Source organism: Carcharhinus amblyrhynchos, chromosome 1 (assembly GCF_965287045.1).
Source record: "Carcharhinus amblyrhynchos chromosome 1, sCarAmb.v2.hapA, whole genome shotgun sequence".
NCBI classification, from domain to species: domain Eukaryota; kingdom Metazoa; phylum Chordata; class Chondrichthyes; order Carcharhiniformes; family Carcharhinidae; genus Carcharhinus; species Carcharhinus amblyrhynchos.
In genome coordinates, this window is record NC_137324.1 from 109,084,151 (window position 1) to 109,110,922 (window position 26,772).

A 26,772-nucleotide genomic window follows, 5' to 3' on the forward strand; every position below is an offset into this window, starting at 1 on the left:
GTTGGCTGACTCTTAAATGGCCTAGCAAGCCACTCAGTTGAAGAAATGTCAGCCCAGCCAGCGACATCCACATCCCGTGAAAAAGAAATCTTATTTCGATGTTACTTTTAATGTCTTCTAACCTGAACTTCCAAATTCTTCAGCTATTTCACATCATCCATTAATCCTTTGCTTCCTATTTTATTGCTATCTACATTCTAAAGCACACTCCCTCTCATCTAATGTCTAAATCACGGTTGTGTACGTTAAGTAATCAAACCCTATCTATTTCCAATCATTCTGAAAATCCGTCCTTAATGCCTCATCTATTTCAAGAGTAAAATTTTCAGACTTACCTCAGATTCCAAATCGCTATCATTTTTTTCATCTTCATCTTTACCCAGAAAGAATTTCAGAGCACCAACCAAAATCTGAATGTTCAAAAACAAAAGTCTTTTTGAATTACAAAGCTAAGGTGACAAGATGAAATATAAAATGCAGAAGTTTATATCCATCATACAGCAGTTTGTTTCCATAAAAGAGTCACCACTCAAAAGGCCAAAACAATGGTGCTGAAATTTGGAACACAAACTTAACATTTAGGGCGATCAAATTCTGAAATACGAAGCATAAATGAATGAGGAAAGTGAAACTAATGGGATCCAGCTGGAAAAAGAATCAAACATAAGATGTTGTTAAAATTAACAAAAGGTTCCTTAAGATCAAGAGAATTAAGAAATATAAAATAATTGTAGAACGGTAAGACAAACCCACTCAACAAATAGGGAAGAAAAGGAGAAGAAAAATTAGCCAACCAGCAAAAATCTAACATCACTGAAAAGGACTCAAGACAATAAGAATCATAGATATCTTTACAGTGCAAAAGGAGGCGATTCAGCCTATTAAACCTGCACCGACAACAATCCCACTCAGGCCCTATCCCCATAACACTATGTATTTACCCTGCTAATCCCCTTGACACTAACAGGCAATTTAGCATAGCCAATCAACCTAACCTGCACATCTTTGGTCTGCGGGAGGATACCGGAGTACCAGGAGGAAACCTACACAGACATGTGGAGAATGTACAAACTCCACTCAGACAGTCATCCGAGGCCATAATTGAACCTGGGTCCCTGGAACTATGAGGCAACACTGCTAACCACAGTGTCACTGTGCCATCCCACTGCACTCTAGATGGTACTGTTGTGATCCACCTCAGGACTCAAAATCTATTCTCAGCTAATTCGCCAACATTGGAAGTTACCACAAGGAAAATTAAAAATAACCTTCCATTTTTTGAAAAAAAGTTTCCCTCTCTGCTCTTCATCTAGTTCTATGGATGCAATTTCTTTTTTTAGAACCAACACTCCCAAGTACAAATAAAATATGTTCATACCTGTGGTATCTGGTCTGCCCTACTGCAGATAAACAAAACTGTTATTTGCCTGATCATAGTCACCAGAATAAATAAAGTTATTTCTCTCGTCCAGCTACCAGCTTGGCCCCACTTTTAACAACAATTTAAAAATGTTATTTGCAGCTGCCCGCTACAAACAGTGAATTAACTAGCTCAGCTGTTTAGACCCACTGACGGCTGAAAAGTCTTCCCAGTTCAATCCCTTTCCTCAGGCCACTCTCTCCATACAGGCTTATCTTTGAACAAATTAAAAAGTAATCCATAGAATACTTCCAAGTTCCACGCTCAGTTGCAATGCAAATTAATTAAAAAATATTGCAGCCTCACTCCTGATTCTATCTGCAAACTTAATGGCCAGACTTTGTTGCGGTAACAATGGCAAATTTGTCAGCATTCCCCACTTCTACTCCTCCGACATCTCTGCAATTAAACACAGAAACTGGAAATTACTGTCACTGATTCTACATTTCCCTAATTAGTGCACTTTTGAAATCCTTGCACACCTGTGAACAATCAGAATTCAATAAATAGATGAGAATTTGACCGTTTAACATCACTAATACTCTTGAAAAGGTTCAATGTTTTTGAATGAGGTGTATTGGATTTTTATAGGCATGCAAAATTCATCATTATTATTGAACAGCCTCACTGGTCCTGAATTTCAGAAATTAAAACTTAAAATTCATTACTTTATTTTCAAAATTTTCTCCCACAAGTCCAAGCACATGTCATAGAGTCACAGAATCATAGAGTTTACAGCATGGAAAGAGGCCTTTCGGCCCATCAATCTGCACCAGCCATGAAGCACCTACTTATCTAATCCCATTTTCTGGCACTTGACCCGTAGCCTTGTATGCGTTGGCATTTCACAATTTTTTCACAAACATTTCACCTAATCTTTGCTACAGCAGCAACCTTCCACAATTTCACTTAGTTCCAAACCTGCTACAAAGCCAAATAGCACAGCTATATTTCACAGCATTTCATATCCACCATGTTTTCAAATGCCTGTCACACTTGCCACTTGTGGTAATTCATATCATGTTCCAATAAAATAAATGTTTTCACTTCAAAGAAGGGTTAGGTCAACTTTATCTTGGTGATGATTCTGAATCTCTGACCCTTTTTACCATCGAGATAACCAGCAGAAATAACCTCGTTGCAATTTTCCAGTGGGAACCTTTCATAAGATGGAAGGCCTGAAAAAAGCCCTACATTTGGAGCCCCTCTTCCAAATTACATATTCAAATCAAATCCAGCAAATCTTTAGCAAACTCCACCTTAATAAGATTGTGCAATTTAGTGGAGAAATTAAGGTGGCAGCCTATAGGATGTCTAAACACAAGTTTGCTTGTTTTGCCATCTCTCTTTTGAAAGTTAGCAGTAGTGCTTTTTTTTCTTGATTTTTAGCTTTTTATAAACTTCATTATTGATTGTTTTCTTTCCTTCACTCCATTTCCTTACTTGTTTAGTAAGGATCTGTTGCTGCTTTTAAGAGTACAAAATTTGAATCATTTTGGCTCTAAGGCTTAAAAAAAACCTTTATCGTGATGCCCAGGAAGTTGCTGTGGACGCTAGAACTCCACAGATAAGCAGAGTTTGCTGCATCCATGGAATTGAAGCCAAGCATCCGTCAGAGTGGAGAATGCAGTCTTTGATAAGGCAAGGACCCATAATTACAGGATATCACTGCTGCTGAGCCCACCTTCTTTCATTACTCACTTGCAGACAGTCTCAGAACTCGCCTCTGAATCAGTAGAAAATGGCAGTTTTCACAATACAGAAGGAAGTCTCAGGTAAAATAGACCCCATGACCACTCCAGTTTATAACTGTTGATGACTGGCTAATTAACCGATTATGGGTTTTCTCCCCTCTTCTATTTGTGGAAAAGTCAATAACCATTTAAAAGGGAAACAGCAACATAAAAAATACAAATACTGCGCTTAATCTTATCTCCTTCCCCCACCAGTTTACATATTTCACAATATTTCATATCCGCTATGTTTTCATGCAATACTGCACTTAATCTTATCTCCTTCCCCCACCAGTTTACGAATAACCACTTCTGCTTGAAGACTAAAATCAGCATCTTCATCTCAGTTTGTAATGTGTGAGGAAATGCCTGAATTTTAAAATTGAAATGTGTTACGGATCTCATTCTAAATGGATTTATTGATTTGATCTGTCAAAGTGGAGGAGGATGGAGAAAAAAACTGTTATTCACAGCCTCACTTCAACTAAGTATGAGGTTAAAGTATACAAACTGCACCTCTTTTTCTGAAAATCAAACTAAAACAGGTCTCAAACACTTATTTTGCTATTTGTGAAATTTTTCATTTAAAATCAGAGCATTCTGCTTCCTGGTTTGCTGTCTATGGGGAAATTTCAATCTGGTTGGCTGCTTATCCTGATAACATCACTATTGTTGAACACCTGAAGATCCCCTTGGCATCAGATGTCAGGAAAGGGGAAATCAATGTCAGAGATCAACTAGATCTTTGTGGGTAGCTGATGTGAGGACAGCGGTGAGCATTGTCACCTCACCACTGACCACAAAATCGGGGCCGATGTTTAGAAAAACAAAACATCCTGGTTTTTCTCTCCACTGTTGAGCAACTAATTTAACGTTCATTAATAAGTTCTGGGTAACTATACTGTACTTATTACAAAGTAATCAGAAATTACTTCAAAAGCTTGTGACTCTTTGGAATTCGGAATTATTTATCCTAGAGGTTGTGGATGCTCTCACTGAATATATTTAAGGTTGGGGTAGAGAGACTTTTGATCTCTCGGGAATTAAGGAATATAGGAATCAGGTCTGCAAATGGAGTTGAAATGCAGGATCAGCCATGATCATACTGAATGGCAAAGCAGGTTCGATGGATGATGTGGTCTATTCCTGCTCCTATTTCTTTCATTTCATTGACAATGTTTAGTGCAATCTTGTTAAATTAAATGGTCACTGCTACTTAATTCATGACAACTTTGGAGAAATTTCTTGGCAGTAAACATCTGTTGCTTTTATTCAACTGATAAATCTCAAGGGTGTGGCTCCATTCTTCAGAATTCCCCTCAAATTGTCCTGCCACTCATGGTAAATCATTTCATGTTCTATTACAATAATATATCAATTCCTGCTTACCTTGGTCACTTTTGAGAAGCAAGCTGTTGTAATAACATTCACAGTTTTTGCATCATTCCTGTAAATAAATCACATCTTTGTTTCAGTAAAGTTGAGCCTGATGATTGTCCAGATTCTAGACATTTTATTTGATATTCTAGAAGCATCAATTCACGAGCAAAGGCAACTTTCCAGCATTGGTCGATGAGGCCTCACTTCACATTTGAGTTGGGACAATGAATATCAACAAGTTATTCCAGCATGTGAAATGATTACATTGAACCTGTTCTTATTTTTACCCAACAATCATCTGCATCCATCCTTCAGAAAAGTGCACAGGAACAGGAATCCGGGCCTTTCTACTTCCTAGCTAGACAGATACTTAAGCCAACTGTTGCATTTCCGCCAATAGTTTGGATGAAGTGAACTAATTCATCATAGAACAGACCTACTGTAAATTCAACTTAACTTTGAGATCAAGGTGCCCTTTAGAAATGACAGCTGAATCTCTGGGGAGCCAGCCCTGCCCGTGCCTTTCAGTCCCACACATCACTCTGCCGGTGCTACCTTCACAAGCTCCAAAACAATGACAAAGTTTGGATGAATCGTGCTGATCCACCCAGTGGGAATCTTATCGTTTTTCCTACTGGGGATGACAGTCTTTTTTTTGAAAGAATTCAGCCCCACATATTGTCAGGTTGAGTTTAATTCTCAATCTTTACACACTATAAGATTTATAAAATAGAAGATCGGTTGCTCCATATCATATTCATCCTGCATCTTATTTGCTCAATAGTATCTTTCCCTTCAATTCCTTTGCACGTTTACTTTTGTGTGGTTCTTCCCCTGCTTGCTCTTTCTCTCTATAGGACCTTGTCAAAAACTTTGCTAAAATCCATATAGACTCCATAAATCTTTCAGTCTTCTAACAACAGTTCCATGTCCAAGGCGAATTGAAAAATTGTGATCAATTTTTCTATACTTCCTAGGATACAAGAGTCCTAGGATCAAACTTGCATCTTTCTGATCAGGTCAATACTTTTACTGAACCTCCATATGAATAAGGTATATGGCTGACGTTCTAATATTAATTATTTGAGAAGCACAGCTAACGATGAAACTTGAAAGCACAAGCATCTACTAAAAATTAAGTTGGAAGAAAAATAACTTACTTTATAAGTAACTACTTAGGAACACCTAAACATACCAGATGTTTCTTTTGTACAGTTCTATCATCACATCCAGGGACATCTTGGCTGCTTTTGGGTTGCTGTCCCTCAACATGGTGTACATAAAATTTTGCAAAACCTGAGAATATACAAGCAAGGTTAATTTAATCCCACAGGAATACACTGAGTAGCATTCACCAATTTGTTTTTTACAATTAAATAAATTTAACTGAAAATACATTTCAGCCTAGGGGAAGAAAATCAATATCAGGTTTTTTTTCAAGAAAAGAAACATCAAGATTCCTATCAGATAGGGGGCACGCGTGAACGGCACCATTTCTTGATGTCACTAGTGAGAATATTCTTGTGTGCTCTCCCCAGAATATCTAAGAACATAAGAACATAAGAAATAGGAGCAGGAGTAGGCCATCCAGCCCTTCGAGCCTGCCCCGCCATTCAATAAGATCATGGCTGATCTGTCGCTGCTCACTTCCACTTTCCCGCCATCTCCCCATAACCCTTAATCCCCTCTCCTATCAAAAACCCATCAACCCGCGTCTTAAAAATATTTAGCGAGGCAGCCTCCACCACTTCAACGGGCAGAGAATTCCAGAGATTCACCACCCTTTGAGTGAAGAAGTTCCTCCTCAACTCCGTTCTAAACCGCCCCCCTTTTATCTTGAGGCTGTGCCCCCTAGTCCTATTGTCTTTTTGAGCGGGAAGAGTCTTTCCACCTCTATCCTATCCATCCCATTCATCATCTTATATGTCTCAATAAGATCTCCTCTCATTCTTCTAAACTCTAACGAGTACAAGCCCAGTTTATTCAGTCTCTCCTCATAGCTCAACCCCCTCAACTCCGGTATCAGCCTAGTAAACCTCCTCTGCACTCCCTCCAAGGCCAAAATATCTTTGCGCAGGTGCGGCGCCCAAAAATGCACACAGTACTCCAGTTGCGGCCTCACCAATGCCCTATACAGCTGCAGCAAGACCTCCCTACTTGTATATTCAATCCCCTTCGCTATGAAGGCCAGCATCCCATTCGCCTTCCTGACCACCTGCTGCACCTGCAAGCTGGGTTTTTGCAACTCATGCACAAGGACCCCGAGGTCCCTCTGCACCGTCGCCTGCTGCAGTTTTTCGCCTCGTAAGTAATAGTCCTTCCTACCATTTTTCCTACCAAAGTGGACCACCTCACACTTGCCAACATTAAATTCCATTTGCCATTTCCTGGCCCATTCGCCCAGCCTATCTAGATCCTTCTGCAGACTCTCCACACCCTCCGCACAATTTGCCGTTCCCCCAATCTTGGTGTCATCAGCAAATTTCAACACTCTACACTCGGTTCCCTCCTCCAGATCATCTATATAAATGGTAAAAAGCTGAGGCCCCAGCACCGACCCCTGGGGCACTCCACTAGTCACCATCCGCCAATCCGAATAGCACCCGTTGACCCCCACTCTCTGCCTCCTATTTGACAACCAATCCTCTATCCACGCTAACACCCTACCCCCAACTCCATGTCCCTCAACCTTCTGCAATAACCTCTTGTGAGGCACTTTGTCAAACGCCTTCTGAAAATCTAGAAAGACCACATCCACCGGCTCTCCTCTATCCACCGCCCTAGACACATCCTCATAGAACTCCAGTAAATTTGTCAGACACGACTTCCTTTTAATGAAACCGTGCTGCGTCTGCTCTATCAAGCAATTCCCTTCAAGATGCCTTGCAATTTCCTCCTTAATGACAGATTCTAACATTTTACCTACCACAGACGTTAAACTAACCGGCCTATAATTCCCCGCCTTTTGCCTGGCACCCTTCTTAAACAACGGCGTAACATTAGCCGTTTTCCAATCATCCGGCACTTCCCCGGAATCCAGCGACGTCTGGAAAATAACCACCAAGGCATCCACTATCACCTTCGCCATTTCTTTCAGAACCCTCGTATGCATTCCATCCGGTCCTGGGGACTTGTCCACAATCAGCCCCTCCAGTCTGTCGAGCACCGCCTTTCTAGTAACAGTAATGTCATTAAGACCCTCCAGTCCTACCACCTTTCTATCGCTAACACCCGGCAAATTATTCACGTCTTCCTCCGTGAAGACAGAAACAAAAAAGTTATTCAATACCTTAGCCATATCCCCATCCCCTACCACTAGGTCCCCTTTCTCATCCTCTAAAGGACCAACATTCACCCTAGCCAGCCTCTTCCTTTTTATATATTTATAAAAACTCTTGCTATCCTTTTTTATATTAAGCGCTAGCCCAGCTTCATAGTTTCTCCTACCCTTCCTTATCAACTTCTTTGTCAATCTTTGTTGACATTTAAACCTCTCCCAATCCTCTTCTCGCCCACTACTCTTAGCTACTCTAAATTCCTCCGCTTTTAGTTTAACACTTTCCTTCACCTCCTTTGTTATCCACGGCTTATTACCTCTCCTCCTACTATCCTTTTTGACCATCGGAATAAATTTCCGTTGAGCACCAAGAAAGATCTCCTTAAAGATCCTCCACTGCTCCTCAACAGACCCTCCCTCCAACGCGCTCTCCCAGTCCACATTCGCCAATTCTTCTCTCATCCTACCGTATTTCCCTCTATTCAAACAAAGGACGCGTGTCCGGGAACCCACTTTCTCCTCCTCCATCTGCACCAGAAACTCCACCATACAATGATCACTCTCCCCAAGAGGATCCTTCACCACAAGGTCCCTAATTCTACCCGCTTCATTACATAGCACCAGATCCAAGATAGCTCGCTCCCTCGTCGGCTCCAACACACACTGTTCGAGGAAACTATCCCGGCAGCATTCCAAGAACTCTTCCTCGAGCCTCCCACGTCCAACATGGGTCGACCAATCAATATGCAGATTGAAATCCCCCATAACTACGGCCTTCCCATTCCTGCACGCCGCACTTATTTGCGCGTTAACAGCCCGCCCCATATCCAGATCATTATTCGGGGGCCTATAGACGACACCCACCAGCGTCTTCCTCCCTTTGCTGTTCCTAATCTCCACCCACAACGATTCCACCCTCTGCTCCTTGGCTCCAATATCATCCCTTGCTACCACCGTAATGCTATCCTTAATCAGCAGAGCTACGCCCCCCCCTTTTCCCTCCTGTCTATCCTTCCTAAACACTTGATAGCCCTGTACATTCAGCTCCCAGTCCCTGTCACCCTGCAGCCACGTCTCTGTAATGGCCACCAGATCGTATCCATTTGTGTCGATCTGCGCCATCAGCTCATCCACTTTATTCCGAATGCTTCGTGCATTCAGATAAAGTGCTTTCATCCCAGCCTTCACCTGGACCCTATTTGCCGCAATGCCACCAACTATACTCACGCCCCCTACTCCCTCTATTATTGGGACATCCTCGGCCTCTTCCCTTACATGTACACTCTCCTTAACTTTAGACCTCTTAAGGTCACCTACCCTCACACCCTCCCCCCCCCAATTAGTTTAAAGCCCTGTCTACAGTCCTCTTTACTCGATTCGCCAGCACTCTGGTCCCAGCACGGTTCAGACCAACCCCATCTCCATAAAAACAGCAAGGATCACAACCTCTGCCCAGCACAAAGGTCAATCTAGAGTCATGAAACCCCAGAAAAATTACACTATTGTCTAGAAAAGCAGTTACAACTCCAGTAACATGTCTCATTAAATCCCTACATATTCCTTGAAACAAGAAGGATGTGAAGAATGAATGAGGAAATTACCAGATTTAACCCAGTGAAGTCACATGGGATCCACAGTAAGATGGATACAGAACTGGCTTGATCATAGAAGACAGAGTAATGGTGGAAGGATGTTTTTCTGATTGGAAATCTGTGACCAGTGGTGTTCCACAGGGATCAGTGCTGTGACCACTCTTTGTAATGAATGATTTGGAGGAGCATGTAGGTGGTCTGATTGGTAAATTTGCAGATGACACAAAGGTTGGGGGAGCTGCGGATAGTGAGGAGGATTACCAGAGGATACAAGATAATAGATAGGCTGGAGACTTGGATGGAGAAATGGCAGACGGAATTTGATCCAGACAAATACGAATTGATGCGTTTTGGAAGGTCTAACACAGAAGGTCTAATATAGTAAATGACAGAACCCTTAGAAGCATTAATGTACAAAGAAATCGAGGTGTACTGGTCCATATTTCCCTGAAAGTGGCAAAACAAGCAGATAAGGTAGTCAAAAAGACCTTTTGCATGCTTGCTCACCTGCATCAGTCATACCACAGAGTATAAAATTTGGCAAGTCATGTTTGCAGCTATATAAAACTTTAGTTCGGCTGCATTTGGAATATTGAATACAGTTCTGGTCACCACTCTACCAGTAAGATGTGGAGCCTTTGGAAAGGGGTCAAAAAAGTTTACCAAGATGTTGCCTGGTTTGAAGAGTATTGGCAATGGTGCAAGATTGGACAAACTTGGTTTGTTTTCAGTTGAACATTGGAGGCTAAGGGCCACCTGATAAAAGTTTACAAAATTATGAGAGGCATAGATAATGGGAGTCTTTTTCCCATGGTAGAAATGTCAATTACTAGAAGACATAGATTTAAGGTAAAGGGGAAAGTTTAAAGGAGATGTGAGAGGCATTTTTTTTTACACAGAGAATGTTAAGTGCCTGGAATGCACTGCCAGAGGTGGTAGAAGCAGATTCAACAGCATCATTTAACAGACATCTTAACAGATGCCTCTACATGATCCATATCCTTCTATTCCCTGCCCATGAATAGGCAGGAATAGAAGGATATGGACTGTGTAAAGGCAAATGGTCATTAGTTTAAAAATGCATGATGTGTTGGCCAAGGCTTGGTGGGCTGAAGGGCCTGTTCCTGTGCTGTACTGTTCTTTGTTTCTATTACAATATGAAACAACAGCGACACCTACAGGGGAAATTAATAAAACTGTTACTGTAGCATGATCTATTTTAATATGCATGTGCTGCAATGAGGTTTTACTCTACCACTTTACTTAAAGATCAGATGCGCACACCCTCTGTATAGTTAGTTTCCAATGTTGCTTCAGAAACCCTGCTCTATTGAAGTCTATTTAGCCCAGTAATAGTAGAAGCTTAGCTATCATGCAGACCCAACTTCCATGGTAGATTGTGAATTGTTTGCATTTCACTGCCAGCAGTTTGTGCTGAATACGACAAATGAAATGTATATTCCTGTAAGTTATTGCTCTTTCCAGCAGCAACATTACAATGTTCCTCATACTGAACGTTCATCACAAGTTGTTCTTGTTACTGAAAACATCCTTTAACAGGATTGTGACACAATTACTTTGTGAGAAGACTGATTCTGATCAAATTACTTTTTAATCACAACCACATTGTATATTGACACCAAATTTAAGTTTCATTTATTGCAATCCTTGTACCTTTTATACCAAATTAACGCCAGTCCTTTTTTCATTCTCCTCTCCTTCAGTTCTGGCTATTTTTCTGCTTTTAATTACAGCCTCTCAACCTCTCCTCCTTCACTTCTCTTTCACTTTTCACTATCTTTCTTTCGCCTTCCCTTTCATACCCTATTTTTATCTCTTTTGTTCGTCCCTTCAACTGTTATTGGAAATAAAGCAGAAGCCACTGTATCTGGGACTACAATGAGAAGCAATGCTGGAGAAGCTGATGTATTCTGGGGTCAGAATACAAAGTCTCCTAACAATGGACTTCTGTAAGGGGCACTGGCATATTCACACTGAGGACTTATGAGCCTTGGTTCGTGACTTGCTCCAAAGTTGGAAATGCTCCTTCCCACTGGTAATCCAGCAGGATAATAAGTAAGTAACACAGGGTGAGTTTTAGGAAGAAAAAGCTCTTCTCATCTGTGAGAAACCTGCACAGATGAGAATTGTAGTTACAAGAATTACTTAAGATTATAGCCAGCACATCCAGCTTTCTCAGCAAGAGGGGATTGGGCTGGTAAGCATACAATAAAGTCCCACCATCAGCAAATTTGCTTATCTGTGCAAAACATTACGTGCACCATCTGACCAATTGCAGGTCTAAGATTCACTTATCTGCAGTTTTCAGAAAAAGAGACTAAAAGAAAAGAAGAACATGTCATAAAATAGAAAAATCTTAATGAATATAAAACAAATGCGAAACAGAAGATGTCCATGATGCATTTCCTGGACTAGAAGGTGTGCACTGCACATATGTTGTCTGTCATGTTATTTACTGCAGTGTTTGCATATGGTGTTCATTGTTGTTATAATATAATTTGTGTCTATTGTACCACAATCTTTAAATCACTATTATTGAACAATAAGTGAATCTGAACTAAACAGTAATTGGTTTAAAAGAGTGATAACACTTGCTGAAAATGTTAGATAGGCTGAAAAGCAGCACTAGTGCTATGGCTTTGATCAGGGAACACAGTGTTAATGAATACACAATTAGGTGCATTAGACAGTCTGAAGATAAAATAAGGACCAGTGTTAGTGTTTCTGGTTGTCGTGCTGCTAAATGAACTGTAATTAGAAGAGATCCATACTTTGGAAGAAATGGAGAAAGTCTACAATGTGTGGGTGGAGCATCAGCATCAAAAACAAACAATGATTTGAAATACAAAATACTACAAAATTATTCATGTATCCAAAATAAAGTTTATAAAATTCTCTTAAAATTACTTACCGTGTTCACTTTGTTGTTTTTGTGTTTGGCATTGATATTCTTAATATCAGTCACAATATGCAAGTAGAGAGTCTTTCGCAGGAGTTTGTCATTGCACCTCAGAAGTTCAAAGAATAATTCCAGCAAACTTGTAGGATTCAGGAGATTCTTATTTCTCAACAAAATTAATGCTTTACAAAATGTCTAAACAAGATTTGAACAAAAAAAATTATACGCTGAGACAAAGACCAGAGCACAACATTAAATAAGTGACTAAGGAACTTGATGCATTTGATCCCTTTTCATCAGTGCTTTCTACAGCACCAGCCAAGAAAGCAAAAAGATGCCCTGCTTCCAAGGTTGTTCTGGTTGGTAACCAGCAGCTAAGTGTGCCAGGGTGGTTAACTACTCTCTGAGAAAACAACAGGAAACTGCTGTACTTCAATCCAGTCACAGAAAACTACTTGGGGGTGCTATTCAACTTCAGCAGTAGTGTGGCAGTTAAAACAGGTTATCAATTCAGCACTCCTTGCTTCACAATACTCCTGAAGTTGAATTTCTCTCCCATTATGTGGAGAATTGTGGCCATAAATTCCACACCCCATCTCTGGTCATTCTGCAGCTACAGTACATCAGACTATTAATGCATTATGTCAACAAATAATAAGTTGTAAGACAGGCTATCTGATCCTAAAACTAGAAAAATGAATTCAACAGTTCAGCTTTTACTATATAATCAAACTTAGAATTTAAAGTATAATCAAGGATTTGCAATATTTGCTATGGATGTACAATCAATGTTTTAAAATTAAAATTGTCCCTTGGTAAAATTCTTGAAAAAGATATTTTAAATTTAAATAATAATTAAGTATTGAATTATTATCCTATCAGGTCAACACCAAAAGGCATATGTGTTTCCAAACTATCTAAGGTTTTAAACATAAACTCATAGTGGAACAACTAAAATCCTGAATATCTCAATATCCTTAACTGAGTAATATATATTACTTTCTTATCCTCTATGTGACACATCTCCTGCAATAACACATGTTGCCCTCTCAACAATGGTTACAAAACATCATCTAAAGGGGAATTTACTTTGATGTCACAAAGAAGGGATCAATTATTCAACAGTGAAAAAGGAAAAAAACAGGATAAATAATTTATATCAAAATACTTTACCATTCGCAGGTCTGGATCCAGAACTGTGTGATGAGAGAAAATGAGGTCTTTCAACTCCTGGGCAAAGTTAGCTAACTGTGTTGGATAGCAGTGAGCAACCTGTGAAAAAAAAGAGGAAAACATTCAATCACTTTTACAATTAAACACGATGGCAGGAGGGCTGTTATAATAGCCTTAATACACCTTGGTTAGGGTTTAAAATTCCCACTTCAAATTTCCATCCACAAATTCTTGTTGGAAATACAGATAGGAAGATTTGGGATAAGGACTGGATTTCCTGTATTATTGCCCTGGCCTAACAGTTGTCAATACTCGTGATCAAGGCTCCTACATGAATGGTAGGCAATTGGACAAGGCATTGGCATCCATTGAATGTCCCACGCAAGGAGTCAATGCCTGCAGAGAGTAGCAACAACAATCAGAACACAAATAACTCCTTCAAATCATTCTCAGTGATTAATATGATCTTCAGGAAAAGAAACATTGCCACTAATGACAAATGCATATAAAGTTTAATTCAAATCGTTAAAGTTAGAGGTATTGTAATGAAACAGTAAACTTTTATCCTTGTACTACACCGTACAGGCATTCTAATCAACCTTCACAAGAGAGAATATGCTCACATTGTTCTTAGCCCCAGATAAATTGCACTGTTGAGAACGCCCTGTTAACAATGCAGATAGACTTACTTGTGCCAGAAACATCACTAGTTCAGAAAGTTCTTTACTTGGCTTGTCTGGTTGTAGCTTGAAAATCCGCACAGTAGACTGATAGTGATGAAACTGCTGTGTGAACTGTTGGGAGATAAAAAATGTTTTATATAGACAATGGAAATTGTTAATAAGCAAGTTTGAAATTACATTCAGTACATGAGGAAGCTTTATAAATAACTGCTATGTCCTTCCATTGATAGTACTATGATAGCTAGTTTCAATGTTAAAAGTATCACTTTGTAACATACACTGTTATTTTATAATTAGTATATGGCCATGTGATCACAGTCTAGCCATCAGTTTCCCATCAATCACTCAAATGATTTTCAAACGTCCAAGGGTTTATATGAAATCAATTCCTAATTACACATTTCACAATTATATGATTCAATTTATCAACTACATTGTCTGCAATCATTATCAAATGCCAATCCACATTGCTGTGCATAACCAGACCTTTGTGAATCAGAGGGTAGGGTTAGGATTGACTGTGTTTTGCCCACTTTATTTGTTCATGGGATATGGGTGGCATTGACAAGGCCACCATTTGTTGACCAGCCCTAACTGCCTTTGAATTAAATGGCTTACCCACACCATTTCAGAGGGCAGTTAAGAGTCACCCAAATTGCCATGGAGTCACATATAGACTAGATCAGGTAAGGGTGGCAGTGAACCATAGAACCAGATAGATGGATTTTTATGATAATTGGCAATGGTTTCATGATCACCATTACACATGCACCAGGGCATTCTCTCTTCCACCGTCTTCCGTCAGGAAAAAATACAAAAATCTTACGACAGGCTAAGATCAAGTCTAGTATCAACATGCTGTGCTTGGTTGAAGTCATAGGTTACATTTCAGCTTCATTTGAAGCAATTTTTAAAAGCAGCATCTAGGCCTTTTGTCCAAGATGCAAATGAGATCAAGCCTTGGAGGAGGAGCTATGCCTACTCCAATCAGCTTAGATCATGTAGATCAAGCCCAAAATAGGAGGTGAGAGCCCTGACTTGTCAGCTTGGATCAGGAATGTCTCAACTTGTTGAGACTCTAAATTGGACTTGATTTGATTGAATTGGAACAAAAACAAAAAAAAACAGTTGCCATCAGATTTTTGAATGGACCCAACTCGCATTAACTCGAGCTTTCTCTACATCCTAGCAATGACTGTAACATTAATTCTGCACTCTATGTATGCTATGCTTTTTCTGTATAGTTGACAAGAAACAATACTTTTCACTGTATACTAATACATGTGACAATAATAAATCAAATCAATTCAGAAAACTAGCATTTCTGCTCCAGATTAATACTTGAATTCAAATGCCGCCAGGACATTAGCCTGGGCTTCTGCATTACTGGTCCAGTAACATTACCACTGCCCCACCGTGGGTCCAAAATGATCTCTCCCATAGCAAACAATGAAAATTAATTATTCACTGCTACTGAAACTGTCTTCCACAATAATTTGTTCAGGGAAGGAAAAAGTATGGAAAATTTCTCTTTTAATGTAGCTTCATTAAAATTTTTATTTAAATCCCTAAAAGCAGTCTTGGATTTGATATTTTTGTTCAAAGCTGTGACTTTGAACTGCATTTGGATTTTGCAATATAGCCACAACAACCTGCTTTTAATTTAATAAACCTTTTCAAGGCACTTCACAACAATGTCAAACAGAATTTGACTCCAACCTCCATTAAAGAGATATTGGGGAAATCGATCAAAAATTTGGGCAAAGAGACAAGTTTTAAGGAACATTTTAAAGCAGTAGAGAAATTCAAAGAGGGAATTCGAAGCGGACCATAGAGGCTAAAGGCACAGTCACTAATGCTAAGAGATCGGGCATGCCTCAAAAGACAGAATTGGAAGGACAGATATTTTGGAAGATTGTGGGGCTAAAGGAAGTTACAGGGAAATAGAGTGGATGAGGCCACGGAAAGATTTGAAAACAAGTATAAGCATTTTAAATTCAGGGTTTTTCCAGACTGGAAATCAATATAGGTCAGTGAGCACAAGGGTGATAGGGAATGGGACTTTGTGCAAGTCAGGATCCAATTTTTCAGTGTTAGTCAGCTATACTGACAGAATATTGTTTGTGAACATTGAGCAATTTATAATCAGAAATTGTGCAAAATAATTTGAAAGGCAAGAGGACAAACGTCAAAATCTAATCTCAGGTAAAATTGATATAAAATTAAGCTATTTATTGTTGCTTTTGTCTTGTGTTCTAGAAAGTATTACAGTGTGGGGGAAGCCAGGAAAATATTAAATATGTTTTTTTCTTTAATGGTACTCCAATTCCCAAAAAAGTTGAATTTTGATGCGAAAGAATTAGCTCCAGCCATGTTCCAGGTAGTTACAAATAAAAAATCACAGCTAATCACCTATGCCTGTGAGACTAATTCTAATTTCTTTAGGTTCCCTCAATAATTTGCCCAGTTAAAAAAGGTGATGGTATGGATTCTTTTGGAATGTTCCATGGCTGAGCGAGTGGGCGAGAATCTGGCAGATGGAGTATAATGTTAGCAAGTGTGGGGTTATCCACTTTGGCAGAAATAATAGTAAGAGGGATTATTATTTAAAAGGCGAAAAGCTGCAGCATGCTACGGTGCAGAGGGACCTGGGGGTCCTTGTGCACAAGTCACAAAAACCCAGTCTGCAGGTGCAGCAGGTGACCAAGAAGGTGAATGGAATGCTGGCCTTTATAGCGAGGGGGATGGAATATACAAGTAGGGAGGTCTTGCTGCAACTGTACAGGGTACTGGTGAGGCCGCAGCTGGAGTACCGTGCGCAGTTTTGGTCGCCGCACTTGCGCAAGGATATATTGGCCTTGGAGGGAGTGCAGAGGAGGTTCACCGGAGATGAAGGGGTTGGCCTGTGAAGAGAGACTAAATAGACTGGGTCTGTACTCCTTGGAGTTTAGAAGGATGAGGGGGGATCTTATAGAGACGTATAAGGTAATGAAGGGGATGGATAGGGTAGAGGTAGAGAGATTCTTCCCGCTTAGAAAGGATAGCAAGACTAGAGGGCACAGCCTCAAGATAGGGGCGGGGGCGGGGTGGAGTTTAGATCGGAGTTGAGGAGGAACTTCTTCACTCAACGGGTGGCGAATCTCTGGAATTCTCTGCCCGTTGAAGTGGTGGAGGCTACCTCGCTAAATATATTTAAGTCACGGGTAGATAGGTTTCTGATAGGGGAATTAAGGGTTATGGGGAGAAAGTGGGAAAGTGGAACTGATCCACTTCAGATCAGCCATGATCTTATTGAATGGCGGGGCAGGCTCAAAGGGCTAGATGGCCTACTCCTGCTCCTATTTCTTATGTTCTTATGTTCAAAAAGCAGTCGGATATGTATTTGAAGAGAACTAATTCGCAGGATTATGGAGCTAAATTGGACAGCATTTTCCAAAAGCACAGCAAGCTGAATCACTCCTTATGTGCTGTAAGGAGCAGAAGAGACAGAGATACAAACACACAAAGAAAAACACAAATGAAAGCAATGTAAGAAGACATTTTCTTATCAGATTCAATTTAAAACAAGCTGAACTTCAAAAGGGAGCTGCAAGGCTATGAAACATGGATAGAAGGATAGGAGGAAAACTGAATGGGGGTAAGTAGGTCTGATGGCTCGCTCCTCACATTTGATCAGCGCACAGATTAATTAAGAATATAGTTTGCATGTATAGTAAAAATATTAGCAATAACTTCTATCAGTTACAAACAACACAAAACAACCATGATAATGTATAACCCATAATGAATATCAGAGCTGTCCCAATCAAACCAAACTCTTGGCATAGACAAAACCCTTTAAACAGGTTCAACACAGCATACACTAATGCTCACATGACATTGGAATTGAATTCTTTGGATGAAGTCTGCAGTTCTCTGGATAGACTCAATAGTTTGAAGTCAGAACAGCTTCCCAAAACACAGAGACTCTAAGCAAGCCACCAACAGCCGCTTTCCCCCTTCAGAAAGGCAAGACCTTACTTTCAAAGAACAAAGAACAACACAGCACGGGAAACAGGCCCTTCTGCCCAACGAGCCCGTGCCGCCATCTTAACAATGTATTATGACCCATGTCTATGCTTATGGTACCCCCATTGGAAACCAGATTCAGGGGAGAACAATTTGTTACACCAATCAGCCTAAGAGCACATCTTTGGGGTGTGGGAGGAAACCGGAGCACCCGGAGGAAACCCACGCAACCACAGGGAGAACACGCAAACTTCCACAGACACTGGCCCAAATCCATGTATCTGCACAGCTAGCAGTGATTGTCACTGAGCTGTTGTGGTGCCCACCTGCTGGTCCAGTTTTAAGCATACACAAACAACACGAAGTACTAGGCCACTCTCGAAACATCCAAGAGCAGCCCACGCACGACCCACTGTGTGCATGCCCCTCGTTAGACAACAAGGTGGACCGATGCACCTGCGGAGTAAAAGAGACAAAACATCAACACATGTAGCATTAGATTTCCAGGAATGTCCCGAGGCTCTGATCCTTATTTAAAACCGTCTCCTAAAACCCTCCATCCCTGTTTCGCTCATGTGCCTATCTAAGTAAACCTTAAACAAGTCCAGCGTGCCTGCCTCCACCACCTTACTTGGTAGTGCATTCCATACCCCCATGACCCTCTGTGTGAAAAACCTCCCTCTAGCATCCAAATTATACCTCTACCCCCTCACCCTAAGCTCGTGGCCCCTCGTGAAATTTGTCTCCAATCAGTTGATTTACAGAATTTCCAAACTCAGGGAGAGAGAGAGAAACTACTTTTCAGCTTGCTGTCCCTTCTAAAACCAAAAGCTCAAAAGCTGCAGCTCAGAATGGAAAATGAAAGAACTCCTGCCACCTAATCTGCCAACTAACAGCACAGTGGCACAGAGGTTAGCATTGCTGTCTCACAGCGTCAGGGACCTGGGTTCAATTCCAGGCTTGGAGGGAGTACAGAGGAGGTTTACTAGGCTGATGCCGGAGTTGAGGGGGTTGAGCTATGAGGAGAGGCTGAATAAACTAGGCTTGTACTCATTAGAGTTTAGAAGAATGAGGGGAGATCTCATTGAGACGTATAAGATGATGAATGGGATGGATAGGATAGAGGTGGAAAGATTCTTCCCGCTCAGAAAGGACAGTAGGACTAGGGGGCACAGCCTCAAGATAAAGGGGGGCAGTTTAGAACGGAGTTGAGGAAGAACTTCTTCACTCAAAGGGTGGTGAATCTCTGGAATTCTCTGCCCATTGAAGTGGTGGAGGCTACCTCGCTAAATATTTTTAAGACGCGGGTTGATGGGTTTCTGATAAGAGAGGGGATTAAGGGTTATGGGGAGAGGGCGGGAATGTGGAACTGAGCCACGACAGATCAGCCACGATCTTATTGAATGGCGGGGCAGGCTCGAAGGGCCGGATGGCCTATTCCTGCTCCTATTTCTTATGTTCTTATGTTCTTGAGTCACTGTCTGTGCGGAGTATGCACATTCTCCCTGTGTCTGAGCGGGTCTCCTCTGGGTGCTCCGGTTTTCACCCACAATCTGAAAGACGAGCTGGTTAGTTGCATTGGCCCGAACAGGCAGATTGTGGCGACTAGGGGAATTTCACAGCAACTTCAACGCAATGTTAATGTAAGCCTACTTGTGACTAATAAATAAACTTCTATAAACTCTTTTTCCTCCTAGCAATGCAGAGTCATAAAAGAACCCACCATAAAAATGAACAAACCTCCAATTAAGTAGCAATAATAGGACATATCCAGACAAACAGGCACCTTAATGAAAAACAACTGAAGCAAAAAGGCCGGCTTACAACTGCAGAAAATATGATTTTGAAACAAACATCTCTTAAAGATATACTAACATCACAGTGAGACTCCTACTTACTGACTACAGCTCAGCCTTCAACACTGTCATTTTTACAAAACTCATCTCCAAACTCTCCAAGTGGTCTACGGCTTGGCTCCTCTCTCTGTGACTGGGTCCCAGACTTCCTAACCCACAGGCTGCATTCAGTAAGGATAGGCAACGGCATCTCTTCCACAATTATTCTCAACACCAGTGCCCTGTAAGACTGTGTCCTCAGCCCCTTACTATATTCCTTGTACACTGATCATTATGTGGCCAAATTCTGCTCCAATTCCATTTTCAAGTTTGCTGATGACATCACTGTAGTGGGTCGGATCTCAAACAACGATGAGACAGAGTACAGGAAAGAGATAATCTGGTGAAATGTTACAACGACAATAATCTTTCTCCTAATGTCAGTAAAATGAAGGAGGTAGTCAATCGACTTCAGGAAGTGTTGTAGACATGCCCCTGTCTACATCGATGGGGATGAAGTGGAAAAGGTTGAGAGGTTCAAGTTGCTAGGTGTCCAGATCATCAACAACTCATCCTAGTCCCGCCATGTCAACAAGAACGCCTCTACTTTCTCAGGAAGCCAAGGAAATTTGGCATTCTGCTACAACTCTCACCAATCTTTACAGATGCAGCATAGAAAACATCCTTTCAGGATGTAGCTTGGTATAGCTCTTGCTATGATCAAGGCCTCAAGAAACTACAAAGCGTTATGAACATAGCCCAGTCCATCACGCAAACCAGGCTCCCATCCGTTGACTCCTCTACACTTCCGCTGCCATGGAAAAGCAGCCAGTATGTATAACAACCCCACACACCCCGAACATTCTCTTTTCCACCTTCTTCCGTCAGAAAAAAGATACAAAAGTCTGAGGCCATGATCAGAGCAGCTTCTCCTATGTTGCCATCAGACTTTCAAACGTATTCACCTTATATTAAGTTGATCTTTCTCTACACTTTAGCTATGATTGTAATACCACGTTCTGCACTGACTCCTTGCCTTCTCCCCTACATAGTCTATGAACAGCATACTTTGTCTGTGACATGTGCAAGGAACAATGCTCCTGATAAATCAAATCAAATGTAGTATCAAGGCACATCAGGGACTGAGGGGGATAAGAGTTCATGACATCCAAAACATCAGAGAATTCTGTACCATCACAACGCAAGCTGTCCAGTACTGCCTTTCCTTTGGATTTCATTCCACAGGAAAAAAAAGTACAAATGCAAGTCTGTCATTTATGAAATAAAGTGGTTAATTTGCAAATGTCAGTACAATGATTATATGATACATTTTGTGGTGACGGTTGAGGAATAAATATTAGCCAAGACATTGCGGAAAACTTCCCTACTCTTCCTGAAAAAGAGCCTGGGATATTTTACATCCACCTGAACGGGGAGACGGGGGGGTTTAACATTTCATCCTGAGGATCAAACCTCCGACTGGAATACAATCCAAAGGAAAGGCAACGCTGGGTAGTTTGTGTCATGGTGGTACAGAAATCCCTAATATTTTAGATATCATGAATCTCAATACCGCACTGGAGGGTCAGCCTCGATTTCCATGCTCAGCTGCAACCAGAATCCAGAATGGCATAGTGGTCAGCAATTATACCTCACAGCGCCAGGGAGCCAGCCTCAGGTCACAGTGTGCGGAGTTTGCACATTCTCCTTGTGTTTGCATGGGTTTCCACAGTCCAAAGATGTGTGGTTGAGGTTGATTGGCAATGTTAAATTGAACCTAGTATCAGGGAAATACAGCCTGTGTGGGATTGTGGTCAGTGTAGACTCGATGGGCCCAATGGTCTCCTTCTGCACTATTGGGATTCTATAAACCTTGTAATTTAGAGCTGGGAGTGCTACCAATAAACTGAGTCACAGCTGACACTGATTGAAGTGTGTTTGAAATGGAAATCACTTTTTGATTTGATTTATTATTACATGTATTGAGATATAGTGAAAAGTATTGTTTCGTGCATGCTATACAGACAAAACATACCATTCATAGAGTACATAGGGGAGAAGGAAAGAAGAGGGTGCAGAATGTAGTGTCACACAGCTGGAGTGTGCAGAATGTAGTGTCACACAGCTGGAGTGTGGAGTAAGATCAGCTTAATATATGGTAAGAGACTGAAGCAGAAGATTTAGAGTACAGTTTTAAATGAGAGTAAAAAATTGAATTAGAGGTATGCTGGAGATAGCTCATAAGAATAAAATCTACTCATAACAGGTTTATTTTGGTTGGCATTGATAAAATTATCACAGGGTTACAATGAGCTACCATAGTCATTGTGTGGATGGGGGAATGATACATAGAACCCCACATTGCAGAAAGAGACCATTCAGCTCATTTCATCTGCACTGACTCTTTGACCCTATTCCCTCACCCCATGTATTTTACCCCCACTAATCCTCTTAATCTTACATATTTATCTTGGGACACTGAGGGGCATGGCCAAGCTACTTAACCTGCACATCTCTGGACTGTGAGAGGAAACCTAGTAAGAAGTCTCACAGCACCAGGTTAAAGTCCAACAGGCTTATTTGGTAGCAAAAGCCACTAACTTTCAGAGTGCTTGCTTCATCCAGTGAAGGACGAAGGACCAGCCAGCCGGCATCTCCTCAGAGGAAACCTGTACAGAAAACGTGCAGGGTCCACACACAGACAGTGACTTAATGCTGGAAGGGAACCCGGCTTCCTGGCACTATCACCATACCGGTACATGTAACATTGAACCGACGTTATGGGGCCTTGGACTCACTCACCTCCTCTGTGTAAGACTGCGGGTCCCGCTTAATGAGGTTTTGCAGCTGCGGCAGGTTACTAGGCAACCTGTTGTTGTTCCTCGCGGACATGGCTCGAGCTGCCGGGATCCGGACCTCCGGACCACGTGGCCTCACCGTAACCGCCGCTGCTCACAACCTCACGTCCCAACCGCCAACTCCTACCGTGCCCGCCCGGGGTCAAAACTCACAGCGACAAAGCACAACCAATTCAAAATCCCCAGCTAAAGAACAACTGCAAGTGCTGAGATTTCGTTCCTCAGTTGCTGTCGTTACATCTAAACCTTTAAAAACACGATAATCTTTCGAAGTTGATTAACTATCGTCAACGGATTATCTCGGGGATTTGCTTTTAGTTCGAACGTTATTGTGGTTTTTATTTTGATTAGAATTTAGCTGGGACTTTTTAAAATTTTGGATGGGTGGATTGCACAACAGAAAATAAGACCTGTGGAGGATAAGAGAACATAGTAAGAAGTCTCACAACACCAGGTTAAAGTCCAACAGGTTTATTTGGTAGCAAAAGCCACTAGCTTTTGGAGCACTGCTCCTTCATCAGGTAAGTGGGAATCCCCCCTTCCAACCGTTATTTTGTAAATTGGGTTTGTGTCTTTATTTGCCCTGTTTGTGAACAGAACTTCCAATTACCTGATGAAGGAGCAGTGCTCCGAAAACTAGTGGCTTTTGCTACCAAATAAACCTGTTGGACTTTAACCTGGAGTTGTGGAATTCTTACTGTGTTTACCCCAGTCCAATGCTGACATCTCCGCATCATTGATAAGACAATGTCAGCAGCATAGACGATGGTGTTCAGCTAGTGGAAACTGTGGCTCATCCAAGATTGGATTGTGGACAAGAAGTGTGATGACATGGAGGGGGGATGGAAGGCTGGAGAAAGGTGGTAGAGATGGATATCATCAGTGTATGGTCACCAGTGTATATGCAGAAGCTGATCCATGTTGATTGGTGATGTGGCCTGGGGACAGCATGTCCACGATGAAACCAAGAGGACCTAGGGTAGACCTGGGGGACTCCAGTGGTAACGATGCAGGGTTGGGAAGAAAATCCATTGCTGGAGATGCTGTAGCTCCAATCAAATAGGTGAGAGTTGGATCAAACAAGGATAGTCCCACTGTATAGGACAAGAGACATTGGAGGAATATTGTTATGGTCAATTGTCTCCAAAGTTAGAGAGAGGATGAGGAGAACAATGAGATTAATGCAATATGGTCACTGTCACAGAGGGTCATCTGTTACTTTGGGCTGGGCTCTTTCAGTACTGTGGCAGATAGAAACTTCCTTGGATTGATTCAAGCATTTAGCCATGGAAAAATTGGACATTGATTTGGGGGGCAACAGCATGTTAGATCTTTGCAGATGAAAGGAAGATTGGGATTGAATCAGTCGGCTGCAAGGATAGAGAGCTTACATTTTTTGAGAGGGTGATGATGAAAATGTGTAAAAAGAGAATAATACCCGAAGAAGGGGGGAACCATTCACATTGTCATTTAGAATGGGATCAGGAAGGGAAATTGGGTGTTCAGTAGAAATTAGGTCAAGGGAACAGGAGGTAGATCTCAAAGATAAGAGTGAGCATGAGGGGAAGATTGAGTTGGCAACATAAAGGGAATGATGTTATAATTCAGAGAAACTGGTTGAGAGACCAGTAACTGATACAATTGCACAGAAGCGCCGAGTAAGAATGAATCATGGGATTTGTGGGATCTGACAATACTGAGAGATGAATCCAGGATATGTAAAAGCTCAGAGCAGGGAATAAATTATAGGCTCTGGATATTGTAGGTGGCATATTTGCAATATGCCACCTACAATATACAGCACAATTAGGTAGGTTCATAGTACAAGATCTTGGAAACCTATCTAATTGTGCTGTCATATCTCAGAACATTCACTTTTATTGCAAATATGCCACCTACAAGATCTTGTACTATGAAGGATGGGCAAACCAGGAGTCCACCAGTACTGGAAGGATGATCAATCATCTGGCAACAAGGAAAGATGGGTAGAGAATACCTACGCTCCCCAATCTCAGATACTCACTTGCCACTGCATCCCCTGCTGCTTCCATTCCCAACTTCCTTGTTTATTATATATATATATTTATTATATATTTCACCTTCCCTCAACCTTCCCACACTTACACAAAACCTGTCTCTCTCTTTCCCTTATCTGCAATTTCTCTCTCTTCAAAAAATGCATCTCTTTTATTTCATTTCAGTTTTCATTTATATTTTGATTCAGAATCGATCCTTGAATTCGCCTGTGTTTGTCTTACAGGAATATACCCTGTCTCTAATTTGTGCAGTATTTAAAGATCCCTTACTCCTAATCAGTTGCCGTGTTTGTTGACTTTCTTACCTAGTTAATTTGGGTGATACCTCTTTTTATCTCACTGAATTTTGCCATTTTCTAGTCTCACATCCCTATGTTTAACTCTTCACAACCATTTCCTATTTTTGCTAACTGATGCTGCAATCATTATTTGTTAATTGTGCTCTTACTCTCAAATTAGTTATTATTTACTAGTTATTTTATTTCTAGAACTTAATCTTTAAACCCTGAAAATAAAAGGATATCAATAGTCAACAGAATAGAAAGCATCTGGAAAAACAGAAGTCAATGTTTCTCGTCATGGACTGTTCCTCAGGAATGGAAGATATTACAAATAGACCACATTTAAAAAGGAACAGAACAAGGGAATAGAAGAAAAAAGTACTTTCAGCAGGAAACGAAATCTGCAAAGTGCTTAGGTGGAACACAAGATATTAGCAGGAAACTGAAGGAGGCATAATGAGAGACATCAAAAATAGCCATGATATATAGAAATTGTGAATTACTAAATTGAATTTAGTAGAACATGAAACATTCAAACTAACAAAGCACAGTAAGATTCAGTACTATGGTGGGAGAATAAAACAAACACATATATACCAAGACTGCAGATCCTCATTTTGTAACTGATGTAGAGGTCCCAGCATCTCCAGCAATGGATTTTCTTCCCAACCCTGCATCGTTACCTCCGGAGTCCCCCACGTCTACCCTAGGTTCTCTTGGTTTCATCGTGGGCATGCTGTCCCTTGGCCACATCACCAGTTAACATGGATCAGCTTCTACATATACACTAATGACTATACACTAATGACACCCATTTCTACCACCTCTCTCGCGCCCTCCATTTCCCCTCCCCAGAAATGCCTAGGCATCAATCCCACACTTCCAGTATCTACTGGAGATAAAATGGGAGTTGTAGTTAAGTGTAAAGTTATTAAAGTCAGTGTTCACACTAGAAGAAATTGTTCAACTAGAAACACACTAATTCAGGAAGTATTGATAAAATGGCTCCTTAAGGATGGCCTCAAATTGGGATCTTACATTTTTGTCACACTACCTGTAACTCCCATGTAACGCCCATGACTTGCCTGGGCTTGGAGACAATAAACACCTCTTTAACCTATGTTTAATCCTCTCTCCACTCACATTGTCTGTACCTTTAAGAGTTGATTACTTGTAAAGACTGGCATTCCAACCATTATCTTGTAAATTGAGTTTGTGTCTTTATATGCCTTATTTGTGAACACAAGTTCTCACTCACCTGAAGAAGGAGCTTGATGTTCTGAAAGCTAGTACTGCCAAATAAATTTGTTGGACTTTAACTTGGTGCTGTGAGACTTCTTCTTGTGCTTACCCCAGTCCAACGCTGGCATCTCCACATCATGACTTTCAGAACATCTACGGACAGTAAAGTGTGATTTAATTATTGCATAGGGTATTACATGTAACTTGAATATCAATATACCTAACCACGCGTAATCTGTATTCTGGTAGACGTGTGCCTTTTCTGGCTGTTGACAAACTGCAGCCTGTGCCTTTTTAATGTTTTTTTTGCTGCTGGCGTTTGCGGAAATGCCAG

The 26,772-nt window shown here is 41.0% G+C and overlaps 1 protein-coding gene across 3 annotated transcripts in view; it reads right to left on the reverse strand.

Annotated features, from left to right (window-relative positions):
- Positions 1-26,700, reverse strand: part of sdad1 (SDA1 domain containing 1) — a 53,643-nt gene extending 26,943 nt beyond the window's left edge. The window contains exons 1-7 of one of the 3 annotated variants that reach the window (XM_080190833.1): positions 26,548-26,700; positions 14,185-14,289; positions 13,496-13,594; positions 12,335-12,517; positions 5,729-5,829; positions 4,543-4,600; positions 336-410 (exon numbers count right to left, since the gene is read on the reverse strand). In XM_080190833.1, the coding sequence (XP_080046959.1) occupies positions 336-410; positions 4,543-4,600; positions 5,729-5,829; positions 12,335-12,517; positions 13,496-13,594; positions 14,185-14,289; positions 26,548-26,577 (651 nt within the window). In that variant the 5' untranslated portion in view covers positions 26,578-26,700. The other 2 variants (XM_080190843.1, XM_080190825.1) reach the window with 2 other exon arrangements.
- Between the last annotated feature and the right edge of the window lie 72 nt (positions 26,701-26,772).